Source organism: Podarcis liolepis, assembly GCF_965112155.1.
Source record: "Podarcis liolepis genome assembly, chromosome: 5".
In the NCBI taxonomy this organism is placed as follows: domain Eukaryota; kingdom Metazoa; phylum Chordata; class Lepidosauria; order Squamata; family Lacertidae; genus Podarcis; species Podarcis liolepis.
In genome coordinates this window covers 67,870,006-67,889,156 of record NC_139556.1, presented here as the reverse complement: position 1 = coordinate 67,889,156, position 19,151 = coordinate 67,870,006, and the positions used below count along the sequence as shown (strand labels likewise).

Here is a 19,151-nt window from a genome sequence, read left to right as displayed (position 1 = left end):
ACACATGTTGTGTAAAGAAGTTGGAGTAAGACAGAAAAGTGGGTGGATGTGTTCCATTTAACACCTGGAAATGAAATGGTTCTTTAGACAAAGACTATTATTGTGCCTATCTTGTTCCAGGCCTTTCTGATTGCCTTCACCTCTGACTTCCTCCCTCGGCTATATTACCAGTACACTCATGCCAGCGATCTACAAGGCTACATTGACTTCACCCTGGCCTATGCCCCAAAATCTTTTGTCCTGGAGCACAATGTCACATGCAGGTAGGATCTCCCACTTTTCTGTCTCAGCTGTCTTCCTCATGGGGGACACTGGACAGGTTCATTGCTTCAAAAATTAAACAGAGGGCAGGTTCTTGAAAAATAGCTTGCCTATTTTGGGACAAAGTGTTTTCTCAGAAAATCAGATAATGCAGGATTTTTTAAAAAAATTGGAGGGGAGAATCATGGACCACGGCACATGGAATAACATACCACATACTGTCATAAACATCTGGTATGGCAACCATCCCTTGTGGGAAAACTGGCGTAATATTCACCAAGAAACCAAATACAGTGAGATGTGTAGCATGTTTACTCAGAAGTACGTCTCTATATGTTCTGTGGGAAACATAGGAAGTTACTTTATATCAGGGGTCACCAACCCTTTTGAATTAGTGGGCATATTTCAAATTTTGACAAAATGGTGGGGCCATCAGTTTCAAAATGGCTGCCATGGGGGGGAGCATAACACAAAATGGCTACCATGGTGAGTATGGTATAGGATGCAGAGGCAAGTACCCCAGTACAGTGGTACCTTGGGTTAAGAACTTAATTCGTTCTGGAGGTCCGTTCATAACCTGAAACTGTTCTCAACCTGAGACACCACTTTAGCTAATGGGGCCTCCCACTGCCACCGCGCCGCCGGAGCACGATTTCTGTTCTCATCCTGAAGCAAAGTTCTTAACCCGAGGTACTATTTCTGGGTTAGCGGAGCTTGTAACCTGAAGCGTATGTAACCTGAAGCGTCTGTAACCCGAGGTACCACTGTACAAGGAAAAACATACAAGGTAGCCACACCACTCTACAGAAATTGCTTAGAGGGTACCCACACATTTTGTCTTATAACCTTCTTTCTAGGAGGACTAGGTGCTGTGTTGGTGACCCCTGCCTTATGCAGAGTCCGACCATTGGCTTCAATATTGTTCACAGTGACTTGGCAGCAGTAGTCCAGGGTTTCAGGGGACATTCCCAGTCCTACTTAGAGATGCCAGAGACTGAACCTAGGATTTTCTGCGTGCAGTGCATATGCTCTGCTTCTGAGCTATGTTCCCAGAAAAGCATGCATAGGAATTGCAGCCCTGAAAATAAGCATCTTTTGGCTCCTCCCCCCCCCCTTGCTATAACCAAGTGGACAGGAGACTTAATCTTTAGAATGACAACCAGGATCCAAATGCAGCAAATCTACTCAGGTCTCTGTTAGTTTAACTAAAGGGAATTTAGTGGTGGCTTACAGGAAGGCATGGAGAGAAGCAATAGACATTTAGTTTGTTTCCTGCAAATGTATGGTTGCTATGCTGACTACTTCAGAGCTACTCAGCACACCTCTTTAACTTACAGCTCTATCTCCACAGGTACAGAGCATATCGAGAACAAAGTGGCAGGTATTCACTAGCTTATTGGAATCTACTGGCAATCCGCCTTGGCTTCATAATTGTATTTGAGGTTTGTTTCCCTCCGAGTGTCCCCAGAATGCTGCTCTACAAACAAGAGGTCCCATTTACATCTACCCACCTATTACAGCACTTACCATATTTGGGCAGTCCTATTTGGATTACATCACATGGTGGTGGAAGGACAAAAAAAAAAGCTGTGAAAAAGGGGTTGGGGAGATGAAATGGTTACTGGAATATGCCCCTGCCCCAAAACATAACTTTTTGAACCGGCTCACTTGTTGTTTGCAGCCCTAATGTCATTATTTGTTTATAAAGACCCAGTGTTCTATAGTAAGGTAAAGATAAAGGGACCCCTGACCATTAGGTCCAGTCATGACGGACTCTGGGGTTGCGACGCTCATCTCCTTTTCTTGGCAGAGGGAGCCGGTGTACAGCTTCCGGGTCATGTGGCCAGCATGACTAAGCCACTTCTGGCAAACCAGAGCAGCGAACGAAAACGCTGTTTACCTTCCCGCCAGAGCGGTACCTATTTATCTACTTGCACTTTGATGTGCTTTTGAACTGCTAGGTTGGCAGGAGCAGGGACTGAGCAACAGGAGCTCACCCCATCGTAGGGATTCGAACCGCCAACCTTCTTATTGGCAAGTCCTAGGCCCTGTGGTTTACCCCACAGCACCACCTGCGTCCCTAGTGTCCTACAGTACAATATGTCATATGTTGACTGGAGCCTCGGAGACAAGGTTCAAATCCCACTCAGCCATGAAACTCACTGGGTGATCTTGGGCCAGCCCGTGTCTTCACCTAACCTCTCTCATACAATTGTGGTGAATATAAAATGGGGAGGGAATAGAGTCATGTACTACACCTCGAGTTCCTTGGAGGAAAGGTAGGATATAAATGTAATAAATAATAACCCCTCTTTCTGAATTTACTTCAGACATTGGCACTTAGGCAACTCTGTTGTTAGTGTGTAGGACCTTAAAAAAAAAAAGGAGCCAGCTGTGGTTGCAAAGAAGCTATTTAGCTGCCTTCAGTCCCAGCCTGGGGGGAAATGGCAGGTGATGATGATGTCAGGAACTGGTGCTGAGATGGTTTTGATGGAGCCGTTTCTGCAGAATTTAGCAGCTACTGCAGATCTGGTCCAGGCAAGATGTTAAATTGCTCCATCTGGATGAGGTCATTGCTATATCCTGGTCAAGAGTCTACTGACAGTGCCACCAGGATGTGCCTTGTTCTGTAAATAATCTACAAATGCACCTTCTTGGTGCTTGTGGAAGTCCTCTATCCCAGCTTATTCAAAGGGAAATGGAATTTGTATAGTAGAGCAATCTATATCCCATGGGTAGCTTGCTCCGTGCTGATCTGTACATAGTACAACACGAAGTACTTTTCTATTGAGTTTCGACTATTACATGTAATAAAGGTGTCACATTTTCAGACCACTGTAGTAAAGCTACATGTGCACTAGTCCTGCTTTCTGGGACACAGGGGATCCCTTATCTATGATAAAGCACCCCTTAATTGGTGAGATAGGCTCCAGTCATATTTTCGCAATTACATATAATTGGCAGGGTGAAGAGAATTCATACACTGGAGTCAGACATGCAGCAGGATTCCCCATCCATCTAGTTCTGAACAGCTGGGCCAGATTGCTGCTGCATGATCCTGACTTACTTGCTCCCACTCTGGCAATTTGGGCCACTGACTATCTTCAGCTTTCTTGCCTCCTCTTCCCAGCACGTGGTCTTCTTCATTGCACGTCTGATTGATATGATGGTGCCCGACATCCCAGAAGTGGTGGAGATCAAAGTGAAGCGAGAGCAGTATCTAGCTAAAGAGGCTCTGGCTGAGAACAAGGTAATCGTTTATTTTAAAATATTATTTTGAATCGGTACTTGGATTTTCTCTTCCAAAGACCATCTAAAGTGCTTAATGCCATAAACCTTAACCTAAACTGAGTCACACTGTTCCTGTGCTGAATCCCCTTCTTTGTCTCCTGGGAGAGGTTTCCTTTTACAGGACTGTATGTCAACACCAGTCTTTCTATTTGTAACCCTGTCCACTATTTTTCAAAAGTGACACATACCTTTTAGGGGAAGGTCTTATATTTTTCCTATTATGTGTCATTTGACAAAGCAAAGTAAGATTCTGGAAGTTGGCTCGCCCTTTGATCACCCATACGGCTCCTCTGTTATCATTCAAAGCATATTGTGCCAACAATCTATGGACAACTCCATAGATTTTTTCTAATAACAAGCCAAGTTTCAACTCTTTTGGTCTCAGGTGTGTGGACTTCAAGGTATTAGGAATTTTGGGCTTACTTTTTTGAAGCAACTTTACGGCCGGTGTGTTACGGTTGAGTGAGCTCTTTGCTTAAACTGCATGCTCCAATTACTTTACTGTATCTCAAGGGTGGCAGTATTGAGGTTTGGGTAATAAGCAAATTGAAACGTAAGCTGTATAGAACTGACACAGCTATGTATCTTTAGGTGGTATAACAGCTGTCAGTGGAGTGGCATCGCTTACCTGGCTTCCCATCACAGAAGTCACTGTAGGGCCAATCTGTCATTCCACCTACAATGTGTTGACCTCACCATCATTGTCTTGCCTGTTGGTTATCACCAGCGACCTCCATGTTGGGAAGCCAGGTGAGCAATGCTTCTCTACCCTGTTGACTGTTGATTTCTCTTATGACAGACCCTCACCGAAGTGATAGATGCGAGAAATCCAACCCCTCTGGCAGAGAAAGCACCATAATAGGCTCACGATGCTGAAAGACATTCTGGTTTTGATCCAGGCCAAGTTGCCAAGCTTCTGGAAGAGCAAGGGGTGGGGAGGTGAGCAGCCTAAAAGAATTTGAGAAAAAGTGACACTTCTCTGCTCTAGTGCTGTACTGTAGAAGGAGACTTGGAGCTTCTAAAGGCTTCAGGAATTTGATCGATCCAGCTGCTGCTTTAAGGACTTTGAGAAGTGTTAACTTGGCAAAGGACAAGATATACATGGAGAATGGATAAATCTAACCAGCCCACTCATCAGCTCTGCAATCATTTGCCTAACTGAACAGCTTTGTCAGGCTTTCCATGTCCTCACTGCCCAAGAAGTGACTTCTACTGATATTTATAGAGTTATAGTCTAGCAGTGAGCACAGAGGAGTCCTACATTCCTGTTTACAAAGAGGGAGGGCTGCTTTTTAACTTGTGAAGAAGTACTGCTTAGCGACAAGGAATCTTCCAAAGAGGGAAGAAGCTGCATCACTTGGATGGCTTATAAGAGTGAGAGCTGCTCTGATGAGCTAAGGGCAGATTACTGGAGAGTAGCTGTGTACTTTGCTTAGCATGCAGTGGCCAGCTTAACAGAAGATTACTGCTTGAGAAGGCAACCATTTGAGAGCTGGTACTGAGCTTCACAAGCTGCCTGCTCCCCCCTTCCTCTCACACAAGCAATACAAGACTGTGAGTATCTTCTGCACATCAGTTTGAATCTGCTTTAGCTGGAAGCTGCAATGTGGCATATGCCAAATACTAGTGATTGCAATCATGATTAAACAGTACCCCTGCTGACAGCAAATGGGCAGAATCTGTCCAACATTCAGTACGAACAGCTAAAAAGTCCAAGTTCTTTTACAATTGTTTGGAATTAATTGTGAAAGGTTAAGAGTTAGCAGCTGTTCAGTATTTCATTAGGAAGGCAGGTAGAAATTTTGAATTAGTGACGTCTTAAAAAAACCACACTAAAGTATACAGAAAATAAAGACAACCACTCAAAAGCTGTTTCAGGTTTTATTTTATTTTTTTAGAATTTATAAAATTCCAGTGTCATCCATACTCATGAGCCTTTATACATGTTTTGCATATAATCTCCAAATTCCAAAGTTAAGGCCAAGGGATCATTGCCATGGAAACATAATATGGAAGACATTAAGAGGACATGGAGCACACCTCTGCAGAGCATCTGCTGCAGACTACATGGGACAGAGGGGGTAGAGTACTCTCAACAGTTTGAACAAATGGCTGGGTTGGGGGGCCATGCTCAATGGCAGTTGAAGCCTAAAAACACATGTGCAAGTGATGTGACTGACATTCAGACACCAGGTATACTACTGGCAATACATTAAAACACTACTACCCTGTTTGTCTCCTGCTCAGATAGTAAGAGGGCTTGTCCTGCCCCAAGTGGAATTAGCATAGAGAAACAAATCTCTCCTCCCTTCAGCTAGGTTTACTGAAAGAAAGAGGCTTTCCTTCCTGTTGGGCTAGCGGTCAAGAAAGACAAGAGCCTTGCAGACCTTTTCCCAGTATGTATTAACGGGGGCATAAGCAATCCTGGGGTTCGGTTCTTAGCTAATGGCTCAGAAAAGCTCTTTGGAGGGGAAGGGAGGCAGTAGGCAGAGAGCAGAGTTGGCACCAGACCAGCCCTGGCACCAGCACCTTCGGCAGAAAAGATATATATATATATACCATGTAATGGCTGGAAGAGCAGCTTTAATACAAGCAGCCTTGTATCGGTTTATGGCAGCAACTAGAATGCAGAAACTACTGTTGTATGAGGGACATGACAAAAGGACAAAAACATTTGCTGCCAGACTACAGAAAGGCCTTTGCTGAATGTAGGTATTCTCTCCTCCCCTCCAAGAGAGGCTTGATTTAAGACTGAACTGCAATCCAGCTTCTTCAATTTAAGTGAGAGCCACTCCTTACCTGCCTCCCTCCCCAAGGCCTAACCTTTTGTCACAAGACTACAGACCAAATTATGTGACGGTGGTTAAGACCATCTTAGTAGGAGGGGATGTTTGATGGCATGTAGCCAGGCTGAAGCCACACACAGATCCCTCTGCTCACAGAGGAACAACAGTCATGATAACAGGAAGCGAGAGGGGCTTGACTGAAGAAGCAGGCCACTGTCATTCCGGCTTGAGGTAGAAAGAAGGCAATAGTAAAAAGCAAAAAAGACACACTCTTAACCCTGGTATTTAAATGCCATCACTATCAAGCCTGGGGAGGGAGAAAGAGTAATGTACCCTCTAACACCACACTAATAGCTCACCACCTTCTGTGGCATGCTACCATGGCACTTTTGGTTGAACCAAGTTTTGTTAGACCCAATAATACTGTCAGTTTTCTGGTTCCACTCAGCCATACTACTGCTGGAAAGGGAGAACAAAAAAGAGTGTACATGTCCAAACACTGGTGATGAGCCGCGATTCAATACTCACACCAACAAGGGGAGAATTTTGGTACACTCAGCGATGCAGACTAACACAGCAAGGGTTATGCCCCTCTTGGTGCTTCCTGGGGCCATATCTCCAGGCTCAACCACCTCCTCCACCTATCCATTCTGGCCCATTTCCTTTCCCATAGCAGTATTAGATGGGTGCGTGTTTTGTTTTTTGTTTGGCAGTTGAAAGGGAAAAGTTGATTGCACTCTACAAAGGTAAGGCCTTGGAGAAACAGGGCAGGAAGGGGAAAGAGCAAATATTTTGGCTTTGTAGAAAGTTGAGGAAATGCATTTCCTGAGGTTGAGAGACAGGAAGTAGATTCCTAGCTGCAGTGAGGAGATCTCCTAATGGAGTCTAGAGTGCTTTTTGCAAGGTGTACCTGGGAGGTTTGGTTACTACACCATGGCCAACATGAGACTGAGTGAAAGTTGAAAGGCAAAAAAAAAATTATGTATGTGTTTTAAGGTTGGAATCTACGTGGAAAGTTTCTTCCAGGGCAAGGAGAAAGGAAAGAGTCAAACTGAAGCATAGTGAGGCCTAAGCGCAGGGACAACAGAGAACCTCAAAAGGGGTAGCACTCTAGTTTCATTAAGAGACCCCCATGGGCAATCTGCACTGGATCCAGCCACTAGATCAGAATTCAGAAAGGAAACCTTGTGGCAGGTGGCTGGACAAGATTGCTGCTTCCACGCTATTACCGCTTAGGACCCCAAGGTAGAGTTTTGGGGGCCACCTGAGCTCCAAAACTTGGGAAATCTTCAGAACTGGTCATGTCAGGGGCCTGTAAGGAAACAAAAGCCAAAACCATAACTAGTACAAGTGCTCTGCTGCATTAAACAACATCACTGACTGTATATGAAGAGGAACTTAACTCCTCTGCACATCACTACCAGCCCCGAAAATGCACCAAGAATGATAAGCTTTGAAGGTAGTGTCTCATCCACTGCTACTACAGCTAGCTTGAGGGAAGATTTTTCCAACAATAGTAAAGCAGCCTCTTCCAAGATGAGCCTTAAAAACAAAAAAACCCCAGCTGCACCCACTCAAGAATGAGGGGCAGAGCAATACAAACCTCCCTTCAAATGGGCTGGGTGGAGGGTTTGGACTGGAAAGAGAGAACTCTCCAGGCTAAAGATGGCTTGGTCTCACTGCCGTCATGTGACAGCATCAGGCCCAACTGCCCTGCACCCCTCTTTCCGTGGCAGCTACCCTGCCTGCAGGGAATGAGGATATAGAATAGAGTTCTACAGTAGTATGATGCAGGAGCAGGATGGTGGAGGTTGCAATAATCCACACCAGTGTTCATAACCCATTGGCAATTTACAGTTTTTTATGAGTGGCGCTGGGAGGAGTAATTGGCTAGGTAAGATGTATCTGGCCTAGTGTCTCAGGTTGTAGTGCAAAAATTCCTGACAGCTAGGGGGAAACAGACACTGTTGGAGGGCAGGTATTGGGAAGAGAGGAAAAAGGACAATAAAAAGAAAGGATGACAGAAGAGAGGGGCATACGTATTACATTTTTCAGGGGTCAGGTGTGTATCAACTTCCATAGTCCATTTTGCACCCGTGTGCTGGAACATTATGACAACAGAAGTGGTGGCAGAGTCTCTCGCACCACTCAATTTCCCCTTTTTCTTTTTCCTCCTTTTTTCACTCTACACACTAATAAGAGGACTGACTCTTAACTTCATAATGAGAGGATTCATCTCTCCGGCCAAAGTCCTGGCCATCCTTTCGGTACAAAGAGTAACTATCGAGGAAGCAGCACCTACCTTCTCGGTGTTTCCTGGTGTCCAGGGGGCATCTCTCACCACAAATCCCTTTGATGCAGCCTTAGCTTCCCCATGAGCAGGTGGTTTCATGTAGACTTGCATTGCCTCATTGTCCACCACATCTGCCAGCTGCAACACCATACAAACAAGTGTGGTCCAAGTTAGAGATGTTTATCACAGCACAAATTCATGTGTATCCCCCCACCCCACTGCAAAAGGAGCAGTATTTTCTTGATATCACCCATATGTGGTGTATACATAAGATGCAAGCCGAGAAGTTTGGAAGGTCCACATACTGGCTTCTCTCAAGTACTAAAAACTACCTGGATTTAAGAACTCTGACACTCACATATTCCTCCTCCAGGTTCAGGATATGATCAATGGCTTCCTCCACATTCTCAGGGAGTCCAGTCACAGTCACACAATTTGGATCAGCAGCTCCACTCTGGGGGAAGCGGATGTCCACCTGAAATGACAAAGATTTCAGATCAGCTAATAAATTAAGAGAAAATAGGTCTTTGCTTGTCTCATTTCCCTGCATGCCATACACCAAGGGACTAGAGAAAGCAGAGTGATGAAGACAATACCAGAATATTGAGGGGCCTGGCTGAATTTGTTTAGGTCCCCATATAATAGCGATGGGAGAATCTGTAGTCTTCAATACATTGCTGAACTACAGCTCCCATCACACCCAGCCTGCATGGGACAATCAGGGACGATGGGAATTGTTTCCTATCCCTGGCATATATTCCCTATCCCTGGCATATAAATCAAGTTGTAGTCATATTTTCACAGTTGTACAGATTTTGTTTTCTGTGCAGTGACTGAGCGGAAGCCCTGTCTTGTGCAATTCAGTTGAATCATCAACATTTTTTCCTGACATGCTCTTAAAGGTGTTTGAAGACCATCTACAGTTACTCCTAAAAGCAAGGATGCATGTCTGTGCAGTCACTAAGTTATTTTCTCACTACAGCCGCATATTGGAAGTCGAACGGAATCTGTTCCAGAAGTCCGTTCGACTTCCAAAACGTTCAGAAACCAAAGCGTGGCTTCTGATTGGCTGCAGGGAACTCCTGCAACCAATCAGAAGCCACGGAAGCCCTGTCAGACCTTCAGCTTCCAAAAACAGTTCACAAACCAGAACACTCTCTTCCGGATTTGCAGTGTTCAGGAGCCAAAACGTCAGAGTACCAAGGCGTTCAACAACCAAGGCATGACTATACTCATACTCTCACTGCGCAATCAACCAAGTGCCAGGGTTCTTGAATGCATTCATTACACTCAGCAAAAATAAACATCTCTGTTGTCACAGATGACACCATCTGTCTATCAGATACCATGTGCCCTTTACATACCTTGAACTCATCCATGATCTTGCGGATGGCTTTCCCCCGCGCTCCGATAATGCGGGCGTGAACACGATGGTCCAGAGTGATGTCCTCAGATACCATCTGCTCCAATTCACCAACAATCTTCATGATGGCATCTCGGGCAGATTCAGTATTCTTCTCATAACCAGTGATGGTGATCTGATCCTGGGACTGAGGTGGAAGTTTGAAGAGTTAGTCCCAGGCCCCTAAAGACAGCAGCACATAGGTCTCTGTGGCAAGCAAGGGCCAATAGCCTGACAAGGCCGCCCAAGAGGCCATGATGGAAATTGAGCAGACGGCGCTCATTGGAGCTCTGCTCAAAAAAAGCTCCCTCCATTCTGTGGATAAACAGCCCCCCCACACACACACCAGCCTCCCTCCCAGAGTTCCTCACCTGAGATTCATCATCCTTATCTGGAAATTGTATGGTGACATCATGCTCTGTGCGGATTTGAGTGATCACAGCCCCTTTCCTGCCAATGATTTTAGGGTGGTATCTGGGCTCCACAGCAACAGTCAGCTTAAAATTTCGCAAAGCCTAGAACGATCAAGAGGGATGCTTTTAAGGATCTGCACAGCTGCTGCCTCTAATTACATGAATTATTTGTATCCAACTTTGGTAAATGTCAGATTTAGCTACATAACAGGGGAGTCCTCATATGATAGTAAAAAATATGTTTACCTCCCGTCACCTAGAGCTGATAATGCCTTGCTCACATGGTTTTACTTTTTAGAAAACATATTGGACCTGAATCACAAAAAACTTGCACCCTGCATTGTATTACACTGCGTCTTCATAAGAAGTATCTTACAAGCCCACAGAGCATCCCTACCTCCTGCTGTCTCTCCCATATTGGGAGAATATTTTTGCCTTAGCCTTCCACTCTCTTCTAGGTGGCAGTGATGTGATGTAAACCTCTGAGATTTAAATCTTAAAAGGTAAAGGTAAAAGTACCCCTGACAGTTAGGTCCAGTCGCGTACGACTCTGGAGTTGCGCGCTCATCTCGCTCTATAGGCTGAGTGAGCTGGCATTTGTCCGCAGAGAGTTTCTGCGTCATGTGACCAGCATGACTAAGCCGCTTCTGGCGAACCAGAGCAGCACATGGAAACGCCATTTATCTTCCCGCAGGGGCAATACCTATTTATCTACTTGCACTTGACGTGCTTTCGAACTGCTAGGTTGGCAGAAGCTGGGACTGAGCAACGGGAGCTCACCCCGTCGCAGGGATTCGAACCACCGACCTTCTGATCGGCAAGCCCTAGGCTCTGTGGTTTAGACCACAGCATCACCCACGTCCCATAGATTTAAATCTTATTACTCCTAATTCTCACGCTCCAAATTATTAAAGCCCTTGCCTCACTTTTCCTCCTTTGTTTTGCTTCATACCATCTCTTCATGCCCACACCAAGCTTTTCCTTCCAGACTCAAAATTTCATGATTCAGAAATCTTTTTTTGGTACATGGTCTGGGACTCCAGTCTAAGCTACAGCTGCAAGTTCTGCCAATGGAGGCAGTGCTAAGACAACAACAGTGACTGCATGGCAGGAATACTTACTAACCCAGAACTACGGAGAGCCACCCCTCACCTTCCAACCTTAGGCATTAAAGCACTGTCTGCATTAACTCATCCTGCTTAAGGCTGCTGACAAGATCCCCCAGTCTCTTCCCACAGCACCACTCTTAATTAAAAGATCTATATTTTATTCCTGATTTACTTATTTCTTAATAAGACAAGGCAGCTGGGAGAGACTGACAAATCACAATGGTTCTGGCACAACACATACCCGATCCTCTTGCTCAGCTTGGAGCTCCTTCACCCTCTCAAGAAGTCTGGCCTTGGCACGGTCCAGGTTAGTAGCAAGCCCACTGATAGAGATGATGTCAGACTGAAGCTCTGGGGCAGGGACTTGGATGTTCACCTACAAAAAATTCCAGGCAGCTCTCATTATGTCAGGACTGGGCAGTTGTTGTACAGGAGCATCTTTGCAGCCACCCATAACCTTCACAATCAACATTTCTTCAAAGAACTGGAATTCTCAAGTACTTAAAATTGAAAAAAATACACCAAAAAACACCACCCTTAATGTATCATTGCTGGGTTTATACAGGCTACTTTAGTTCTCTGTAGCACACAAAAAACACTACAATGAACAATAGGAAATACGTTATTGTACATCTCAGGTGCATGTGCAAGCACATGGATGAAAAATTGTGCTTGACCTCCTCAGTGGTCTTAAGACTGTTTCAACGTTATGATAATCAGTAAGAGTGGTATTCATATTTTGGCCTATCTGTTCTCCAAAGCCCAAAAACGGAAGGAGTCAACAGAGAGCCTGCTCACCTCAAACTCGTCCATCATTTTCCTGATTCCAACGCCCTTCTGACCAATGATGAAACGATGAAGGTCGAAAGGAACTTCTACTTCAATGGTAACTGGAACCAGTGCCTGAAGAGGAAAGGCTGAAATTACACCAGCTGCAGAACTTATAAGCAAAAGAATCACTTTGCCAACAAGTACTTGTCCAGAACCCACCAAGCAAACTCTCACCCCAGCAACACGTGAAGCTGTCAAACCAAAGCCGTAGAGTAAAATAATATTCAAGATACTGAGTGTGGGTGCTGCATAACATGTCCCACAGCTAATCACCTCAAGAGGTCAATTATTTACCTTTTCCACTCAGGCCAACATCCTGCTTCTTCAGTGGAAATTATTTAATAGTCACTTAAGCGGTCCAGGGAGCCATGTACAATTAAAAGATCCTTATGAGCAAAATATGGCTGGGCCATTTTACAGCACCTAGTAAGCAAAGCTGTCTTTTTTCAGGGCACAGCAGCCGACAAATAATCTTACCTGCAGGGCTTCTTTTGCTGCCTCACACTTCTCTCGTCGACCAGAGATTATGATAGTATCACATTTCTTTGGGGAGCCAGGATCTGTTTCTTTGTTCTCCTTCCCTTCTCCACCCTCTTTGCCATTCTCCTGGGCTGGCGACTCTGCAGTGGGAGCTATGATCACAGAGGTGAGAAGAGTGACAACATTTTCAACTGGTTAGCCTGAAGTTGCCGGCTTGTTATCTCCAGGGCACCCAGGGGTATGGATTGTTCTCACTGTAAAATTCCTGCCCTAGGCAGATCATAGAAAAGCCATGTCTGAAGTGCCACCTATCATTATCCTCTGTTAAAAATGCAAGAGCCAACTTCCACACCAAGTTTATTTGGTTTTCCCAGTAGTGATGCCTGGCTGGCTGACATCTTCGATGTGGCCTACTGCTCATAAACGAACTACAAAGAATTACCCACCTAAATAGTCAGTTCTCAATGTGTGGTGGGATAGCCTTATTTGGAGAGGCACGGAATCATTAAGAGTTTGCCATGTTTCCCCTTCTACCTAGGTTTTTGGAAGACGATTAACCAACCCTGAAAGTATGCTGCCCTTAAGACAAGTCTGTAGTAAATGGAGGCCACATTTAGCTGACTCCCAAGGCAATACATCTGGGTTTAAGGAAATTGTGTTGCTTTAAAAAAAAAACCCTAGGAAAAATAGCATCTCAGAAGATATGAGGCACTTGTGTTGCTCCCCGCCCCCACGGGTGCCTGCTTTTACTGGCAGGCCTGTAAGATCTCGTACCCACGTTCTCCTCCCGGTCTGGGAATTTGATCTGAACACCATGGTCACGGGTGATCTGCTGGATCCTGGAACCTTTGGGGCCCATAATAGAGCGGTGATACTTCTGAAGAATGGTGCATTCTATTGTCACCTGGGCTTCCTAGGGGGAGAAGAAAAGAATTTATTCCTATTTTATCCCAATTTCCAGATAATGGTTGCCTCCCAAAGTAACTAGCATCAATTTTAAACTCTACTGGGTGAGATGATCCTTCACTTCCTGTGTGTGCTGTTTTAGGGTATGACCTGGCCCCACCAGAGCCAATCTCAGGGGGCCCAGCCCTATGGGCAAAAGGACACCCTCCTGCCGATGAGGCTGATGGGGTGAATCCTGCCCAATATTTTCAGATGATACGTGTGGTATACCATTTTTATTACTGTGATTTTTATCAACTTCTCACAGTGTCCTTCTGGGGCGTGCCGTCCAATACTGCCATATGTTCGTTTTAGAATGTCTCTGTTTTCCTTGACAATCTCATCTCTGTCCTTAGGACAGCAAAGTTCTATGGGGTTTTTGGTTATGTATTCAATCTGCCAGGATAAGACTGCATGCTGTACTGCCCTTATGAATTGTTTGTTTGTTGACTATAATGTGTGCAATAATGGAAGAAAAGTATGACTGCTAGGAAATACATGCCAGGGTTATAAGAAATTAAATCACAAAGAACAGGTTCCTGCACGTCACGGTCTGACTGTTCCAGCAAACCCTTTCTTTACTTTGGCTGCAATTAGAAGGCTATAATTAGTAATTAAGAATTCTTACCTAAAGCTTAGAATCTAAAGAGGCTTGTTTCTCAGGTGTTATGAGAATTTATGATACACCCAGTGGCTTTTTTTAATAAAGGCTAGACCAAACCAGAAACAAAAACACCTAGACTAGGGAAAAAAGTGACCATGGGGAAGAGAGGTTCTTCTAACATGGACACTCACCAAGTCATCAATGATCTCCAAGATGCGTTTCTTTGCTGCTTCCACACAGTCCTTTGCTCCTTTAAGGGTGACCTTGTCACTCTGTGTGCCAGGGCGTGGAAAGCTGACCATCACACCCCCATACTCCTCTGCAATGGTCCGTAGCACCTGCCCTTTCCGGATGACAAAGTGCCGGTGATGCTTAGGGTCCACCGTCATGGAATCTTCAATCACATTGTCCTGAAACACACAAGGCATCGTCACTGCCTGAAAATTCTCCAGGGCAATGATCTCCCTTAAGTCCATATGTCAAGATCAAAAGGTTATCCCTTTTGACAAATATTGACAAATGAAAAGATCCTTTTCCTCACCAGGTTCTTGATGAGCACTTCCAGCTCCTTCTGGGCCTCTTTGACAGCTTCCTCTGTTCCCATGATAGTAATCAGCTCCTGATCTTTGTCCTCCGAGGTGGGGAAGATAATCCGGGCACCAGTATTATCACGCACCTTGCGAATGTTACCGCCTCCTTTGCCAATCAGGAACTTGTGGTACTCTGGTTTGGCACGCAAGTCCACAGTATAACTCTTTGTTTGCTAAACAGCAGGAATAAATAAAAAAAAACGCATCAGGATTTGGAGGTATTTCTTTACATTCTTGTCGCTGTTTTTACTGGAGAAAACTAATATGACAGTCCTACTGAAAAATCTGTGGAGGTTAACAGCTTTGAGATCCAGATGCTTGGAATAAATCAGGTTAAAAGCCCTTTTCAAGGCATGAAAGGTAGGAGTTAAGCAATGTTCATACACAGAAGCAGAATTCTGTGGGCAGGTTGCACTATTACAAACGTTCCATCTGTCACAAGCATATTAGCTTGCACAAATGGTCCGTCTCTGCACTGCTCTGGGGTTTTTCATGACACCCCCAGAGCCAAATTCAGTTGGGGAGGGACATGGGGGGGGGGGAAGCACCATTGAACAGGGTTTCTGCTGACGTGGTTTGTTAGGTGAATCCTGCCCTGTATACTTAAACAAACACTGCAGTCCAGCAAAAGTCAAATTATCTGTACAAATCATGCTAAATTGAATAAGTTTGCATATAGCTACTTCGCTTGTCACAGGAAATATTCCAATGGCTCTATAAGCAATCCCTCTATGCATGTGCAGCGGGTGCTCACATTAGAGAGGATCATGTCCTAAATATATGTACAGTCATACCTTGGGTTGAATACGCTTCAGGTTGAGCATTTTCAGGTTACGCTCCGTGGCGACCCAGAAGTAATGGAACGCGTTACTTCTGGGTTTCGCCGCTCGCACATGCGCACATGCTCAAAATGACATCACACACATGCACGGAAGCGGCGAATCGCGACCCGAGCAGACGTGGGTTGCATTTGCTTCTGGATGCGAATGGGGCTCCAGAACGGATCCCGTTTGCATCCAGAGGTACCACTGTACAGTGAATACTTTTTCTAAAAGTTAGAATGATAAAACATGGGAAGCTGTTTGATGTGGTGTTAGACCATTAGTCTACCTAGCTCTGTATCATTTACTGTGTTGTGGCAGTGGCTCTCCAAGGTTTCAGAAACGAGCTCTTTCTTGCCCCATCTGGAGATGCCAGGAACTGATGCTGGAACCCTTTGCATGCAAAGAAAGTACTCTGCCACATCGTTTCAGCACTCTTCCATCACACCCTCAAAGAGTGGTACAGAGGAGAGTAGAACCAGAGAAGACTTCTGTTCAAATCTCTGCTTAATCCCGGACACTCACTGTGACCTTGGACAAGACACTTTCTCTCAGCTCTTAACCACCCCTGAGAGTTGCTACGAGGGCTACCTTCAACTGCACCAAAGAACGAACTGAGAGCTGCGCATATGAAATGCTTTGCCTGCTAGAAACCAGGAAAGTATGCCAAAGAAAGTGCTTTGAGATTCTGCAGTGGCTCTGAATTTGCCTCTAGTGGAGAGACCAGCCTCAGGGCTGCAGACAAATGGAGTGAGACGGTATAGCTAGACAGAGGAGCCCAACAGCAGCTCGCTGTTAAGTAACCTGACAGGGCCAAACGCCCTGCCATTAAATGCAGCGTAGGCAGATTCCACCTGTTCTGCAGATTTAGGACATGCTGTTTTCAAAGCAGCACCTAAGAACTTGCACGTAAAGGGCGTTTATTTAGTTAGTAGACAGAGAGAGTCAGTTCTGAGTAGCTCAGGATGAAGCCTGGGCCTGTAAAGTTCCAGGAAGTTGCTCTGAAGGCTCCAAGAGAAGCCAAAATTCCAGACAAGCTGCATATTCTTTCGTACCCAGCTGAGTCTCCAACAGAAGGAAGGAGCAGCTCAAGTTGCCCCCCCTTTCAAGTATAAATATAGTCAGCTGCAATTATTAAAGCAATGATCCCCTGCTCCAAACACCAGACAAAGGGAGTGAGGGAGAACTTTTTCATAGCACAGTGACGTACAATAAATTCTCAATCACCTTTAGCAACCCTGTTGGATTAGCTATTAGCAGGAAGGGAATAAATTTAGGGAGCAGCCATATTTTAGTGGCAGAGTAAATGTATTACATGTCTGATCTTGGCATCCATAGTTAAATTGCCTTTAGGTAGCAGGTCTAGGCAAGACCTATGCCTGAGACCCTGGAGCACTAATTCTAGTTAGAAGAGACCAGGAGTTCTCAAACTTTCTATCCCCAGGGATCACTTGAGAGAGCTGAAAATTTCTAAGGCCCATCAGTCACAATATGACGGTATGAGGCACAGCCAGCCACAAAATGGAAGCAGAGTTTGGCATAATAGGCTAGCAACTGCCAACTTTATTTCCTATTAGTAGTTAATCCCCCACCCCACCCCCAGAAATGTGTAAATTTTTGCCACAGTGATTTCCTTGTGACCACAAATTCAAAGCTTATCCATAGGAACTGTGCCAGCAGCACCTATTTTTCCACTTCCACGGTTCCTACCTTCTCTTCTGCCAGTTGTAGGAGCTGTTTCTTGGCCTTTTCAACGTCCTGGGCAGGGCCCCTGATGGTGACTGTATCGCTGCCGGAGCCTTCTGTGGGGAAGTGGATGTGAACCCCACCGCATTCCTCCATGATGGAGCGGATGAAACGACCTTTGGCACCAATGAGCGAGTTGTGCAGCTTGGAAGGGATGGAGACCTCCACCTCTGCAATGTTAGCCTGGGGCAACAGCAAGGGGGCAGGGAGAGGCATGGACAGAAAAGAAGAGGTATTTAGGCTTTCCCCCCTCTTCCCTCATGCAGAGAAATTGTAGGAAGGCACAAAGAACTCCCTCTCCCCAACTATGTGCTCAGGAAGTCCCCCCCACCCCCATTATTTCTTATTCAAAACTAAGACTGACAGAGGGAATCTGGGACACGTGCCAGGAACCAGCTGGATGTGTCAGCAAACGACAGTCACTGACTGCATCAGGCAGCACTACCCCCACAGAAGCACGCCTATGTGCTTCAACACAGAGTTCTAGGGGAGTGTCCTCCTCACAGTAAAAGGAATAGCTGTTATTCAGAGGTACCTTCATATTAAACCTCAGATCAGATGGATGTAAGTTGAAAAATCCTGCCCTTTCCTCTCTTTTTTACAGAGGTCCCCATTTCATTGCATATTAAATGCGCACAGAACAACCTGTTTAGGTTTCTCAGCTGCTGGTGAAAGCGGCAGAAGGGAAGTGGAGAGAAGAACTGAAGCGTCAATAGCACATCGCTTAAAACGTACCTCTGCTGCTTTCAAACAAATACCTAAAGAGCTAGCCACAAAATCTTGCCGGCTGCTCAATTTCTGCATGCCAGCGATGAGAGTTAAAAGATTTCTGATCCAGTAGCAGGGGGAAAGCAGGCAAGAGGACATCCTGAAAATGCAGGGATGTGAAAGCTACAGTCCTCCAAATGTCATTAGACTACAACTTTAATCATCCCTTGTCACCTTTGGTTATGCTGGTTGGGACCAATGGGACTTGTAGTCAGCAGCATCAGAGGGCTATAGGTCCCCCATCCTTGTGCCAAAACAACGTGTTTCAGATATACTTTGAGATTTTCAGAATGGAAGAGTTTCTGGCTCTATTTTCATTCTACATGTTTACTGTAGAATATGTACTATATAAACATATTTACTTTATGGTCAGTCAACAAGGGTCTCCATAGTATATAGTGTTCAGTGGGTTGTTGTTTTTAGTTGTAGCACACACTGTACTAGATCGGGAGGGGAATCCCTTGAGAAAAAGCTTCCACAGAATCTAAACTGCTATGATCCAAGGACTTAAGTGCAACTCTAAATCAGTAACTGACAGAAACCTCCCACAAAGCCACCACCACAAAATCTCTCTCGCAAATAAACAGTGTGATTATTTCTCAGAACTGCTACCTCTTCAAACTTGACTTCTGGAATTTACTTCAGAATCCCTTTTCACTTGAGGGTTACTGTAATACAAGCCCAAACATCTTCCCAGCATTGTGACCTTTTGATTATGTTGCTTTTATCAGGAACAATTGAGTGGCAACCAAGATCTTTTGATTTCTGGATGGCAGTTCACCTGGAATATTTGGTGAGTGATGTCTGATAA

General features: G+C 45.1%; 2 protein-coding genes across 9 annotated transcripts in view; one reads left to right on the top strand and one right to left on the bottom strand.

Annotated features, from left to right (window-relative positions):
- Positions 1-5,420, top strand: part of ANO7 (anoctamin 7) — a 33,527-nt gene extending 28,107 nt beyond the window's left edge. For 2 of the 3 annotated variants that reach the window (XM_083506386.1, XM_083506387.1), the window contains exons 21-24: positions 121-263; positions 1,613-1,703; positions 3,392-3,511; positions 4,352-5,420. In XM_083506386.1, the coding sequence (XP_083362512.1) occupies positions 121-263; positions 1,613-1,703; positions 3,392-3,511; positions 4,352-4,411 (414 nt within the window). In that variant the 3' untranslated portion in view covers positions 4,412-5,420. Of the gene's footprint in view, positions 1-120; positions 264-1,598; positions 1,704-3,391; positions 3,512-4,351 lie in introns of all 3 variants that reach the window. The other variant, XR_014526945.1, reaches the window with a different exon arrangement.
- Positions 5,421-5,422: 2 nt separating this feature from the next.
- The window catches only part of HDLBP (high density lipoprotein binding protein), a 257,678-nt gene continuing 243,949 nt past the window's right edge, over positions 5,423-19,151 (bottom strand). For all 6 annotated transcript variants that reach the window (XM_083506312.1, XM_083506309.1, XM_083506307.1 and 3 more), the window contains exons 17-28: positions 17,537-17,755; positions 14,957-15,178; positions 14,607-14,825; positions 13,641-13,779; positions 12,864-13,018; positions 12,354-12,458; positions 11,797-11,931; positions 10,405-10,548; positions 9,996-10,181; positions 8,990-9,106; positions 8,641-8,769; positions 5,423-7,650 (exon numbers count right to left, since the gene is read on the bottom strand). In XM_083506312.1, coding sequence (XP_083362438.1) covers positions 7,564-7,650; positions 8,641-8,769; positions 8,990-9,106; positions 9,996-10,181; positions 10,405-10,548; positions 11,797-11,931; positions 12,354-12,458; positions 12,864-13,018; positions 13,641-13,779; positions 14,607-14,825; positions 14,957-15,178; positions 17,537-17,755 — 1,857 coding nt within the window. In that variant the 3' untranslated portion in view covers positions 5,423-7,563. The remainder of the gene's footprint in view (positions 7,651-8,640; positions 8,770-8,989; positions 9,107-9,995; positions 10,182-10,404; positions 10,549-11,796; positions 11,932-12,353; positions 12,459-12,863; positions 13,019-13,640; positions 13,780-14,606; positions 14,826-14,956; positions 15,179-17,536; positions 17,756-19,151) is intronic.